The 15,069-nt window shown below is 45.5% G+C and overlaps 1 protein-coding gene across 1 annotated transcript; it reads right to left on the bottom strand.

Moving 5' to 3' along the window:
* Positions 1-4,092: 4,092 nt before the first annotated feature.
* LOC141022629 (secreted RxLR effector protein 161-like) lies at positions 4,093-5,264 on the bottom strand. The gene has a single exon (XM_073498894.1). The coding sequence runs from the start codon at positions 5,262-5,264 to the stop codon at positions 4,506-4,508; it is 759 nt and encodes a 252-aa protein (XP_073354995.1). The 3' UTR covers positions 4,093-4,505.
* Positions 5,265-15,069: the final 9,805 nt, after the last annotated feature.

The following is a 15,069-nucleotide window of genomic DNA, read 5'->3' as shown; positions in this document are numbered from 1 at the left end:
GTGCGCACGGGGTGTCCAGAAATATTCTGACTACCCCGTGCGCACGGGGGTCAGAGACCCCGTGCACACGGGGTGTCCAGAAGATTTCTGATGAAAACATCACAGGACACCACGGCAAAGCACACCACAAGTGGAATATCTGAGGAGGTGTAGGAGGGCTGGTGTATCTGTCTTGGAGGCATTCCCACACGACACTAATTCCACGAAGACCCCTCTTGATAGTGCGGTTTTACCTACGGCTCAAATCGAACCAAAACGAAAAACCTTCGAGTCGCCGTTAACCACGCCTTTGATCTTTTTGGACTGGGGGGTCGCACACCTCCATCAATGGACACCTTGGAACGAATGTCTTGAGATAAACTTTAGCAACCAACATTAGTTCCACTAACCACATTGTCATCACACCAAAATATAATCTAAGTGATACTTGCACTTTCACAAGGGACTCCAAGTACGATCTACACCGTGTTCATCTTCCGTTGCAACTTGATGACGGTAACGGTCGCAACCTCTTATGTATCTTTATATTGATCTTGGGTGTGTGTAGGTGCGATTTTTTTATTTTCTACTACGTTTCCAAATGTGAATGGGGTACAAAGTACATGATGATCTACGCGAGATTGTATGAATGAATCTAACCTGCCTCTACAGACTAAAAACCCTCGGCTTATATAGGGACCGAGGGGTACTTAGGGTTACACATAGTCGGGATGTCGGTTGCATCTAGAGATAAACATTCCTTTGAATATGTCTTGAAGTTTACACCAAGTCTTTGGATGATACCATCTTGTGTACGTTGAGGGCCATGGCTTACGTCGCCCCTTCTTTGATTGTCGGTGGTCCTTGGGCCAGCCCATGGATGATAGGCTGGTGTGGTGAGTATTCTCTATTCCTAGACACCAACACCCTCTTTGATACATAATTCCCTTTGGAGGACCCCCCCTCCCTCCCACATAGACGTCGCTCCCCTCTCTTTTCCATCTAGTTGAAAACTAGACGAATCGCTCCTAGGCTCTTCTCCCTCTAGTCATCTCTCAGCAGAACTTTGTCCTGCACGACGAAGTGTTGTCATATCGCTAATTCGAACGTGTGGATACCGTAGAGGAGTGGTCTTCTTTGACTCTCAATTGGTGGAGAAAGTCTCAAGGCTGGGAGGTATAACCTAGTTGCGTGAATCACCAGATCGTCGCCAACTTCTTCTTCATTTCCGCCGTGATCTAGCTGGTGAGATTGGATCTATCTTCATCTTTATAGTGGTTCTGAGATTAATCGTATGGCGTAATTTTTCTGTTGCATAGTATATTCCACAACATCGAGAACTCACAACGTACATACAAATTATTTTCGTACTGGCGGGCACACGCATATGAGGCTCCCCCTAGATCCACATTGTCAAGGCATGTGATCAACATAATAAAACCCAACACGGTGCCTAGATCACATGCAAGTGTGGTGAGCAGAAAACGTGAGACTAACATATAGAAGCTTGATCATACTCCACAAGATATATCAACATAAGCATAGATAAATTCCATAAAGTAGATAGTCTCTCACATAGACTAGGTAGCTCACGACCACCCCGCGAAAGCAAGTAAATAAGAGTATCTCAAGCCAAATAAACACAACCAAAGCAAACGAGAAACGAGGCCTTGAGATCTCACCCAACTGAAACCAACTGCAAACGCCCCTAATAGAACACTTCTCCCCCTTTGTCATCAAGACAACAAAAAGGGAAAAGGCGATGCTAACGAGACTCTAGACAAGAGGAGGTGCGCTCGAAGCATCATCATCATCATCAAAGTGCCATCCCCCCAAGGGAAAAGAACGAGCTGTGGCCACATTGTCGATGTCCTCGGACCCTGGACCAACCTCCTCACCAGCTGCAGCACGCTCAGCCTTCTCCTGACGCCTCACCAGCTTGCCCTTGTTGATCTCTTTGACCTGACGGCGCTGAATGGACTGACACATTTTGAACATGTTGCTCACGGTCTTCAGAAGAGACTTCTTCTCCTCTCTGGTGAAACTGGCATCAGTAGCAACTTGCTTCCCTTTGCTACGCGGAATCCGCACATAGGATGAACATCCCTCAGTGTAGGTAGCACGATCCTCAGGCCTGGGGTTGCGCCCCTTCTTGGGAGGCACATATGGTGGAGGAGCAGCCGGAAGCCAGTTGGAATCACGCTTCGGAAAGGAGGTGCGGTACTTGGCAATGTACCTGGCGGGACAGACGGACTCAATCAAAGCTTGGATGAACGGAGCATAGATGCATGACTTGTTCTCCTGAACACACTGCCTGATCTCAAAGAACATGAAGTCCAGAACATCCACTTTCTTCTTGTTATGAAGGTAGACAAAGATATCCAACATGGAGCTCCTCAGATTGTGAGAGTCCCCGGTCTTAGGATTAAGCGTGTACCTAAGAATGTGACGCATAGTATCATAGGTTGGCTTCAAATGTTTGATAGAACCGGTGGTGAAGGCCTTGTCTGGCTTGTAAGCAAAAGCAATCTCATCCTTGTCTCTACCTGTCTCACGAACACGGCCATACTCAGGATGCTCCTCAGCAAAGAACCGATACGGAATGATGTCAGAGAACTTGGCCATGGAGGCCTCACACTCATATGTGCCAGACATCCAAGTCATAGTGCGAGCCTCATCACTGTGGAAGTATACGGTGGCAAAGAACTGCATCACAAGATCTTCACTGAACGGATGGTGGAAGGCGACGAACGGGATCAAACCAAGCCTCCCAAGAGCACTATACACACCGGGATAGGTATGATCATTGTCCCGAAGAGCCTCCACATTGATTTGCTTCTGGGGGGCAAACTTGTTTTTCTTGGTCATGATCAGCTTAGAGAACACCCGGTGTTGAAAATCATTCTTGAATCTTGGGTCAACCCCTGCATCAGTGTTTGGCACATAGGGGAAATCCTGCCTGCAAGCCCAAAGCTCTGGCTTGGTCCACTTAGAGAGAGGTAGATTCTTGACATTCCGACCTCCTGGGAGCACATGTTCCTCTCCTTCCTCCTCATCAACATCATCAGCAGAATCATCCTCATCTTCTATCTCTGCATCTGCGGGGTTCTCATAGTGAGCATCTTCCTGCGAATCATACTCCTCTTTTGAATCCTCGGAGGCTTCAATCACTGGCTGCTTGGAGGCGGTACGGCGAACACGGCCATCTCAGAGCCCTGACCGCTTCCTTCGGACGGCTGACGAGGAGCCAAAGAGAATTCCCTGGAACCTGCCTTGGTGCGCTTGCGACGGAGCTCGGACCTCTTGTCAGCAGAGTCTGAAACACAACAGCAACAAAGCACAACAAACACGAGAGACACAAATAAGTACAAGTGCTCGAGAAGCTGGCGAGGAATGGAAGACAGAGAAGAAGGAGGACTGGCACCACTGTGTACCCCGTGCACACGGGGGTCTGACCACCGTGGACACGGGGTCCCGTGTGCACGGTACAAGGCCCGTGGACACGGGGGCCCCGTGCGCACGGTACAAGGCCCGTGGACACGGGGTTCGCCCAGCGGCAACCACTTCCAGATCGAAATCCGGGAGTGAGTGCGGCAGGGAGAACTGCCACAGTAATGCCCATCCACCCCTAGTCTACCACACGGGAATGACTGGCCTAGACTAGTAGAGGAGGAAACCCTAGACTAAAACGGATCCAAAGGAGGAAAAAGAAGAACAAGGGGAGGGAGATACCAGAGGAGGACCCCATCCCGGAAGATCTCCACGGAGCAGCGAAGTCCCACGGCGCACGGAGGAGCACCGGCGACAAGGAGGCGACGGCGGCGGCCTGGAGGCGATCTGGGGCGTGGAGGGGGCGACTGGGTGGGAAGGAACCCAAACCCCCCACGTCCCACCTCTTCAGGGCCAGAAACCGCAGACCCCGTGTGCACGGGCTAAAGGCCCCGTGCGCACGGGGGCCCGTGCGCACAGTACAAGGGCCGTGGGCACGGCGTCCCCGTGCGCACGGTACAAGGGCCGTGGGCACGGGGTATCCAGAGGATTTTGACAGGAGGAAGCTTGTTGGGTTATGGCTGAATGCAAATTCTTACCAAGACCCCAAAGAGCATTCCCGCCTCACTTCTGAACACGTCGCAGAGGAAATCCAACACTACTAGAAAGGAGTATGTGTAGCACTTGCACTGGAAGAGACTCGAGAAAACACACACTCACGGAAACACGAACACAAGGACAAGAAGAACCACACAAACAAAAGACAAAAATGATCCAACCTCCAACGGAGGGCGGTGGCCGAAGCCACCATGTTTGAGTTTGTTTGGTATGGCACCGCGAAGATATGAACCTTGGGTCCAAGGCCAATACTCATCTTTGAAGCACAAATGCCATCTTCAAATGGCTAATGTGAAAGATTTTGATCAATTTATGCACTAGTAGGATAAGATAGCTCATTAGTTGAGCTAGCTCCCCCTACTTAGGTGCCTACATCTAAAACAAGATACTAGTAGAGTATGTGTGTGTATGCAAGAACCTCAATCCAAGTTACTTATATCCACGATATTCAGCTCATGCCTTAACTCGCGGAATCTTGCTTCATCAAGTGGCTTGGTAAAAATGTCGGCAAGTTGCTTCTCGGTGTTGACATGGAATAAATCAATGTCTCCCTTGGCCACATGATCTCGAATGAAGTGATGACGAATCTCGATATGTTTGGTTCGGCTATGTTGCATTGGATTGTCGGCGATCTTGATTGCACTTTCATTGTCACAAAATAGAGGCACTTTGTCACATTTGACACCATAATCCATCAAAGTTTGCCTCATCCATAATAATTGTGCACAACAACTTCCTGCAGCAATGTACTCGGCCTCGGCGGTTGAAAGGGACACACAATTCTGCTTCTTTGAAGACCAACTTACCAATGACCTCCCTAGGAATTGACAAGACCCGGAAGTGGACTTGCGGTCTACCTTGTCTCCGGCCCAATCCGAATCCGAATATCCTAATAGCTTGAAAGTTGCTCCTTTGGGGTACCAAAGGCCCAAGTTTGGGGTATGAACCAAATATCGAAGGATTCTTTTCACTGCCGAAAAATGGCTCTCCTTGGGAGCGGATTGAAATCTTGCACACATACATACACTCAACATAATATCCGGCCTAGATGCACAAAGGTAAAGCAAAGAACCGATCATAGAGCGATATACCTTTTGATCCACATCTTTACCATTGGGATCAAGATTAAGTTGGCCATTTGTGGGCATGGGTGTCTTCATGGGCTTGACATCTTGCATTTTGAATCTCTTGAGCATGTCTTGAATATAAAGTGCTTGGTTGATGAAGGTTCCTCCTCTCAATTGCTTCACTTGAAATCCGAGGAAAAACTTCAACTCTCCCATCATGCTCATGGCAAATTCCTTGGTCATAAGATTCTCAAACTCAACGTTAATAGCATGGTTAGTGGAACCAAAAATAATATTATCAACATATATTTGGCACACAAACAATTCTCCTTTTACCCTCTTCGTGAAGAGAGTGGAATCTATTAACCCGATCTGGAACCCCTTCTCGCTTAAGAACGCCGTAAGGTGATCATACCAAGCACGAGGTGCTTGTTTAAGTCCATAGAGCGCCTTATGGAGTTCATAAACGTGAGAGGGGTGATCGGGGTCTTCGAAACCGGGAGGTTGTTTGACATACACCAACTCCTTAAGAGGACCATTAAGAAATGCACTCTTCACATCCATTTGATACAATTTGAAATGATGATGTGAAGCATATGCAAGCAAGATACGAATGGACTCAAGACGAGCAACGGGGGCAAAGGTTTCACCGAAGTCCAAACCTTCAACTTGGGTGAACCCTTGTGCCACTAACCTTGCCTTGTTTCTAGTGACTTGTCCATGCTCATCTTGTTTGTTCTTAAAGATCCACTTTGTTCCAATGACATTATGATGTTCTTTGGGTCTCTTCACAAGAGTCCATACTTTGTTGCGGGTGAAGTTGTTGAGTTCTTCATGCATGGCATTTACCCAATCCGGGTCGTCAAGTGCATCTTCAACCTTAAGGGGCTCAACACAAGAGACAAACGAGTGATGTTCACAAAAGTTTGCCAAACGTCTACGAGTAGTTACCCCTTTGTTGATGCTTCCATAAATGTTTTCGGTGAGATGTTGAAGATGCTTTAACTTGGCGGCCGCTTTTTGCACTTTGAGGGTAAGCTCTTCTTCACTTGGTTTTGAACTTGTGGAAGAAGCTTGACCTTGAGAATGCTTTAGCCTTGGAGACACCCTTCTCTTCACAACCTCTAGTTCTTGATCACTTGGATGTGATGATGTGGAAGACACTTGAGGTTGGGATTGATCTTGATCTTGATCTTGATCAAGAGCTTGACCTTGGGCCTCACGGATTGGTTCTTCGTCATTTGGTTGGGCTTGCCCTTGATCTTGCTCGGGAACATGAGGGACTTGATCTTGTTCTTGGATAGGTTCATGATTTTCCATAGCATCTTGACCTTGTGGTGGCGGTGATGACTTCCCTTGTGGAGAATCCACAAGAGGGGCTCTTACTCCTTCTTCTTCTACTTGGACTTGGGGTGTTTCTTGTGGACGAATGTGGCCTATCCCCATAGTCCTTATAGCTTGTGAAGGAGCCTCATCACCTACAACACTAGGAACAATTTGCTCCGCACGGGAACCATTATCTTCATCAAACTCCACATTTACCGTTTCCTCAATACATCCGGTGGATTTGTTGAGAACACGGTAAGCATGCGAGTTTGATGCATATCCAACAAATATGCCCTCATAAGTTTTAGGCGCAAACTTAGCTAAACGGGGTTTCTTATTTAGAATGAAACACTTACAACCGAATACTCGAAAGTATTTGACGTTAGGCTTTCTCCCGATTACGAGTTCGTAGGGAGTCTTGTTCTTGAGCTTACGAAGATAAAGCCGGTTTGTGGCATGGCACGCGGTGTTGATGGCTTCGGCCCAAAGCTTGTATGGAGACTTGTACTCGTCAAGCATGGTCCTTGCCATCTCAATGAGAGTCCGGTTCTTCCTTTCCGCAACACCATTTTGTTCGGGAGTGTATGGCGCGGCATATTGATGCTTGATCCCCTCATCGCTCAAGAACTCGTTCATAGTGTAATTTTTGAACTCGGTGCCGTTGTCACTTCGAATTGCCTTGATCTCACAATTATGTTGACGTTGAGCTTCTTTGGCAAAGTTGATGAAGGTGTCTTGAGTTTCATCTTTAGTCTTGAGGAAGAACACCCATGTATATCTTGTATAGTCATCGACAATGACAAGGCAATACCTCCTCCCTCCCAAACTATCATAAGATGGAGGCCCAAAGAGATCCAAGTGAATGATCTCGAGAGGCCTCAAAGTGGTAATGATAGTTGACACCTTATGAGCTTTTTCATGAAGTTTTCCGGCAATGCACGCACTACAAGGACGATCTTTGGCAAAAGACACATTGGTTAGTCCAAGGATGTGCTCCCCCTTTAAGAGAGCTTGTAAATTTCTCATGCCAACGTGCGCTAGCCGGCGATGCCAAAGCCACCCCACGTCGGCCTTGGCCATTAGACATGTTGCAAGATAAGTTTACTCATTTGAGAAATCAACCACGTAAAGGTTGTCTTCAACATGCCCAACAAAGACCACTTTGAGATTGCTTCTCTTAAAGACGGTCACATGAAATTCACCGAAATGAGAATCATAACCGGCACGAGCCAATTGAATCGTAGAAAGTAAATTGTAGTGAAGAGATTGAACAAGCATGACATTCTTAAGTGATGCATTACTAGAGATTACCACCTTGCCCAAACCCAATACCTTGCCCTTGCTATTGTCACCAAAAGAGATGTTTGAAGTGGCCTTGACCGAATCAATGAACTCCACAAGCATCTCCCTCTCTCCGGTCATATGATTGGTGCAACCACTATCGATCACCCATTGTGTTCCACCGGAGGTATAGTCCTACAAGAATCAAGCTTTGATTTTAGGTCCCCATTTTGCAATGGGTCCTAGAGAGTTAGCAATAAGGGTCTTAGGAACCCAAATAGTCCAAGCATAATCATCATAGTTAGTGCCAACAAATTTAGCAAAGGTATGACCATCATTTCCTCTCATGAGGACATAAGATGGGTTGTTCTTGCCGGCAAACTCTTTGGGAATGGCCTTGTCCCTAGTGACCTTGCCATCCCCGACATTCCCTTTTTCCTTCTCCTTCTCCTTGTGTCCTTCATGAACAAATGCTATCTTTTGTTGGGGAGGAGAAGTAGGACCGATCTTCTTTTTGTTGCTCTTCTTCTTGGTCTTCTTCTTCTTAGAAGAGGGGTCAAACCCAATTCCCTCCTTGGCAACACACTCCTTTTGGTTGCTCAAGAGGTCATTGAGGTTTTTCTCCCCTTGAATGCACGACACAAGCCCTTTCTCAATTTGGGCTTTTAACTTCTTATTCTCCTCTTGGAGAGAGGTGCAATCATGAGCAAAGTTAGCCGTACAAGATTCATCATTTAAATCAATATGAGGGACGGAAGTAAGAGCCTTAATGGTTGTAGCTTTAAGTTGAGCATACGACTCGGTGAGGGCAATGAGGTCACCTTTGACAACCTTGGAACTAGTCACAAGGAGCTCATGTTCCTCAACAAGTCTCGTGTGATCAACTAGAAGCTTTTCAACCCTTACTTTAAGGGCATCGTTGTTCTCAAGAGCAAGTTGCAACGCATCATCGGTTTTAACGAAGTCAATTTTATGAGAAGACAAGGCTTCCTCAAGTGATGCTCTCATGACACTCTCTTCATATAGCTCGTGCTCGAGGAGTTCGACTCTCTCTTTTTCCTCTATGAGGAGGTTTTCAACGTTCTCAATAAAATCATCGCGTTCGGCGAGTGATTTAAGGAGATCACTAAAACGAGCACGAGCTTCACCATGAAGAGTGTTCATGAAAGCCACAAGGATTCCTCATCATTATCCACACCATCATCACACTCATCCTCCACTATCTCACATGAAACATTGGGAGTGTGGATGAAGGGCTTTTGAGAGTTGGACTTTGTTTTTACCTCTTTGGCCATGAGGCAATGATGAGTGAACGGCTTGTCCTCGTTGGGAGAGTCGAAGAGGCCGGTGGTGGAGGAGGAGGTAGTGGCATGCATGGCAATGGCGGCCGTGCCCACATAATCATCATCACCGTCATCTTCATCTCCGGACATGTACTCCTCATGAACAAGAGCCTTGTCATCTTCCCTCTTGGAAAACTTGGTGAACTTCTTCTTCTTGAGCACAAGCTTCTCGGACTTGTCTTCACGTCTCTCATAAGGACAATCATGCACAAAATGTCTTGGGCTATCACAATTGTAGCATTTTCTTCGTCCAAACGATCTTCCTTGCAGATTCTTCCCTTTGTTTGCCATGGTCCTGGAATATTTCTTGACCAAGAGAGCCAAGTCTTCCGCAAAGTCATTTGCCGGGCATGAGGTGTCAACATCTTCCTCACAAGTCTCTTCAACAACTTCTTCATCCCTTGAGGGTTGGGCAACTACTTTCTTGGCCTTCAATGCAAGATTTGAGTTCTTGGTGGCTTGAGCTATGGCAAAGGTCTTCTTGGACTTGGTCTCCAAAAGAACATGAGTTGAGAAGGTGGATACAACTTGTGCCGCGGTCAACTTTTGATAGTCCGGGCGTTGATGTATCATCATCACCATGGTATGTTCCGTGAGAACCATAGCATCAATGAACTTGTCCTTAATGAAATCATCATTCGCCCAAGTGCACCCAAAGGTTCTCAAATTGAGCACAAGAGACTTCAACCTTCGATATACCTCTTCCGCGGACTCACCCTCATTTCTCACAAATAGGTTGACTTCTTCCTTGAGCAAAGCCAACCGAGATCTTCGAATTGCTTCATCACCTTCGAGAGTCTCCTCAAGGCAATCCCAAATTTCCTTGGCGGTCTTGAGGAGAGCAATGGAGTCACTATAGTCATCGGTCACCGCGGTGCGCAACATGTGGTGGGCGGTAGCATTGAGTTGATCATCAACTGCTTCTCTTGGAGTGAGATTCATGGGATCCTTGGGGTTGAAACCATTGACCACAATCCACCATAGTTGTGTAGATGCATTGCGAATATGAGACTCCATATCTAGCTTCCACTTAGCAAACGCGTTAGCTTTCAAAGGGGGCGGAGGCCCCACAGGATTAATGCGAGGGTGCTGCAAGGGTTGTGGTGAGTAAAATGGTTCCACGGCATTGTACTTGGGAACTTGAGTGCGAGCCGGGGATGCAAGAGGTTCTCTCGAACCATCCGCATCATGAACCGCATTTGGATCAAATGAGTTTGAGGCGGATGTCGAGGGCTTTAAGCGAGCATCAATTTCCTCCTTGACCGAGGAGCGAACTTCTTTCAACATAGAAGTTTTGAGGTCCGCAAACATTGAAAGAATATCGGCCGCGGTCAACGGTGTTGGGGAACGTAGTAATTTCAAAAAAAAAATCCTACGCAGACACAAGATTATGGTGATGCATAGCAACGAGAGGGGAGAGTGTTGTCCACGTACCCTCGTAGACCGACAGCGGAAGCGTTAACACAACGTGGTTGATGTAGTCGTACGTCTTCACGATCCGACCGATCAAGTACCAAACGCACGGCACCTCCGAGTTCTACACACGTTCAGCTCGATGATGTCCCTCGAACTCCGATCCAGCCAAGTGTTGAGGGAGAGTTTCGTCAGCACGACGGCGTGGTGACGATGATGATGTTCCACCGACGCAGGGCTTCGCCTAAGCTCCGCAACGGTATTATCGAGGTGTAATATGGTGGAGGGGGGCACCGCACACGGCTAAGAGATCTCAAGGATCAATTGTTGTGTCCATGGGGTGCCCCCTGCCCCCGTATATAAAGGAGCAAGGGAGGAGGAGGCCGGCCCTAGGAGGGGGCGCACCAAGTGTGGAGTCCTACTAGGACTCCCTAGTCCTAGTAGGATTCCACCTCCCATATGGAATAGGAAAAGAGGAAGGGAAAAAGAGAAGGAAGGAAGGGGGCGCCCCCCTTCCCTAGTCCAATTCGGACCAGACCAAGGGGAGGGGTGCGGCCACCCTTGAGGCCCTTTTCCTTCTTTCCTGTATGGCCCAATAAGGCCCAATACGTATTCCCGTAACTCTCCGGTACTCCGAAAAATACCCGAATCACTCGGAACCTTTCCGAAGTACGAATATAGTCGTCCAATATATCGATCTTTACGTCTCGACCATTTCGAGACTCCTCGTCATGTCCCCGATCTCATCCGGGACTCCGAACTCCTTCGGTACATCAACATACATAAACTCATAATAAAACTGTCATCATAACTTTAAGCGTGCGGACCCTACGGGTTCGAGAACTATGTAGACATGACCGAGACACGTCTCCGGTCAATAACCAATAGAGGGACCTAGATGCCCATATTGGCTCCCACATATTCTACGAAGATCTTTATCGGTCAGACCGCATAACAACATACGTTGTTCCCTTTGTCACCGGTATGTTACTTGCCCGAGATTTGATCGTCGGTATCTCGATACCTAGTTCAATCTCGTTACCGGCAAGTCTCTTTACTCATTCCGTAACACATCATCCCGCAACTAACTCATTTAGTCACAATGCTTGCAAGGCTTATAGTGATGTGCATTACCGAGTGGGCCCAGAGATACCTCTCCGACAATCGGAGTGACAAATCCTAATCTCGAAATACGCCAACCCAACAAGTACCTTTGGAGACACCTGTAGAACACCTTTATAATCACCCATTTACGTTGTGACGTTTGGTAGCACACAAAGTGTTCCTCCGGTAAACGGGAGTTGCATAATCTCATAGTCATAGGAACATGTATAAGTCATGAAGAAAGCAATAGCAACATACTAAACGATCGGGTGCTAAGCTAACGTAATGGGTCATGTCAATCATGTCATTCTCCTAATGAGGTGATCCCGTTAATCAAATGACAACTCATGTCTATGGCTAGGAAACATAACCATCTTTGATTAACGAGCTAGTCAAGTAGAGGCATACTAGTGACACTCTGTTTGTCTATGTATTCACACATGTATCAAGTTTCCGGTTAATACAATTCTAGCATGAATAATAAACATTTATCATGAAATAAGAAAATAAACAATAACTTTATTATTGCCTCTAGGGCATATTTCCTTCAGTCTCCCACTTGCACTAGAGTCAATAATCTAGTTCACATCGCCATGTGATTTAACACCAATAGTTCACATCACCATGTGATTAACACCCATAGTTCACATCGTCATGTGACCAATACCCAAAGGGTTTACTAGAGTCAATAATCTAGTTCACATCGCTATGTGATTAACACCCAAAGAGTACTAAGGTGTGATCATGTTTTGCTTGTGAGAGAAGTTTAGTCTATGGGTCTGTCACATTCAGATCCGTATGTATTTTGCAAATTTCTATGTCAACAATGCTCTGCACGGAGCTACTCTAGCTAATTGCTCCCACTTTCAATATGTCTCTAGACCGAGACTTAGAGTCATCTAGATTTAGTGTCAGAACTTGCATCGACGTAACCCTTTACGACGAACCTTTTGTCACTTCCATAATCGAGAAACATATCCTTATTCCACTAAGGATAATTTTGACCGCTGTCCAGTGATCTACTCCTAGATCACTATTGTACTCCCTTGCAAAAATCAGTGTAGGGTATACAATAGATCTGGTACACAGCATGGCATACTTTATAGAACCTATGGCCAAGGCATAGGGAATGACTTTCATTCTCTTTCTATCTTTTGCCGTGGTCGGGCTTTGAGTCTTTACTCAATTTCACACCTTGTAACACAGGCAAGAACTCTTTCTTTGGTTGTTCCATTTTGAACTATTTCAAAATCTTGTTAAGGTATGTACTCATTGAAAAAACTTATCAAGCGTCTTGATCTATCTCTATAGATCTTGATGCTCAATATGTAAGCAGCTTCACCAAGGTCTTTCTTTGAAAAACTCTTTTCAAACACTCCTTTATGCTTTGCGGAATAATTCTACATTATTTCCGATCAACAATATGTCATTCACATATACTTATCAGAAATGCTGTAGTGCTCCCACTCACTTTCTTGTAAATACAGGCTTCATCGCAAGTCTGTATAAAACTATATCCTTTGATCAACTTATCAAAGCGTATATTCCAACTCCGAGATGCTTGCACCAGTCCACAGATGGATCGCTGGAGCTTGCATATTTTGTTAGCACCTTTAGGATTGACAAAACCTTCTGGTTGCATCATATACAACTCTTCTTTAATAAATCCATTAAGGAATGCAGTTTTTTGTTTATCCCTTTGCCATATTTCATAAAATGCGGCAATTGTTAACATGATTCGGACAGACTTAAGCATAGATACGAGTGAGAAACTCTCATCGTAGTCAACATCTTGAACTTGTCGAAAAACCTTTTTGCGACAATTCTAGCTTTGTAGATAGTAACACTACTATCAGCGTCCGTCTTCCTCTTGACGATCCATTTATTCTCAATTGCTTGCCGATCATCGGGCAAGTCAACCAAAGTCCACACTTTGTTCTCATACATGGATCTCATCCCAGATTTCATGGCCTCAAGCCATTTTGCGGAATCTGGGCTCACCATCGCTTCTTCATAGTTCGTAGGTTCGTCATGGTCTAGTAACATAACATCCAGAACAGGATTACCGTACCACTCTGGTGCGGATCTTACTCTGGTTGACCTACAAGGTTTAGTAACAACTTGATCTGAAGTTTCATGATCATCATCATTAACTTCCTCACTCATTGGTATAGACGTCACAGGAACCGTTTCTTGTGATGAACTACTTTCCAATAAGGGAGCAGGTACAGTTACCTCATCAAGTTCTACTTTCCTCCCACTCACTTCTTTCGAGAGAAACTCCTTCTCTAGAAAGGATCCATACTAAGCAACGAATGTCTTGCCTTCGGATCTGTGATAGAAGGTGTACCCAACTGTCTCCTTTGGGTATCCTATGAAGACACATTTCTCCGATTTGGGTTTGAGCTTATCAGGATGAAACTTTTTCACATAAGCATCGCAACCGCAAAATTTTAAGAAACGACAACTTTGGTTTCTTGCCAAACCACAGTTCATAAGGCGTCGTCTCAACGGATTTTGATGGTGCCCTATTTAACGTGAATGCAGCTGTCTCTAATGCATAACCCCCAAAACGATTAGTGGTAAATTGGTAAGAGACATCATAGATTGCACTATATCCAATAAAGTACGGTTATGACGTTCGGACACACCATTATGCTGTGGTGTTCCAGGTGGCATGAATTTGTGAAACTATTCCACATTGTTTTAACTGAATGCCAAACTCGTAACTTAAATACTCTTCTCCACGATCAGATCGTAGAAACTTTATTTTCTTGTTACGATGATTTTCTGCTTCTCTCTGAAATTATATGAACTTTTCAAATGTTTCAGACTCTTGTTTCATTAAGTAGATATACCCATATCTGCTCAAATCATCTGTGAAGGTCAGAAAATAATGATACCTGCTACGAGCCTCAATATTCATCGGACCACATACATCTGTATGTATGATTTCCAACAAATCTGTTGCTCTCTCCATAGTTCCGGAGAACGGCGTTTTAGTCATCTTGCCCATGAGGCACGGTTCGCAAGCATCAAGTGATTCATAATCAAGTGATTCCAAAATCCCATCAGTATGGAGTTTCTTCATGCGCTTTACACCAATATGACCTAAACGGCAGTGCCACAAATAATTTGCACTATCATTATTAACTTTGCATCTTTTGGCTTCAATATTATGAATATGTGTATCACTACGATCGAGGTCCAACAAACCATTTTCGTTGGTGTGTATGACCATAGAAGGTTTTATTCATGTAAACAGAACAACAATTGTTCTCTAATTTAAATGAATAACCGTATTGCAATAAACATGATCAAATCATATTCATGCTCAACGCAAACACCAAATAACACTTATTTAGTTTTAACACTAATCCCGAAAGTACAGGGAGTGTGCGATGATGATCATATCAATCTTGGAACTAATTCCAACACACATCGTCACC

Source organism: Aegilops tauschii, chromosome 5 (assembly GCF_002575655.3).
Source record: "Aegilops tauschii subsp. strangulata cultivar AL8/78 chromosome 5, Aet v6.0, whole genome shotgun sequence".
NCBI lineage: Eukaryota > Viridiplantae > Streptophyta > Magnoliopsida > Poales > Poaceae > Aegilops > Aegilops tauschii.
The sequence above is the reverse complement of the archived record's forward strand: the minus strand, read 5'-3'. Positions and strand labels throughout refer to the sequence as shown.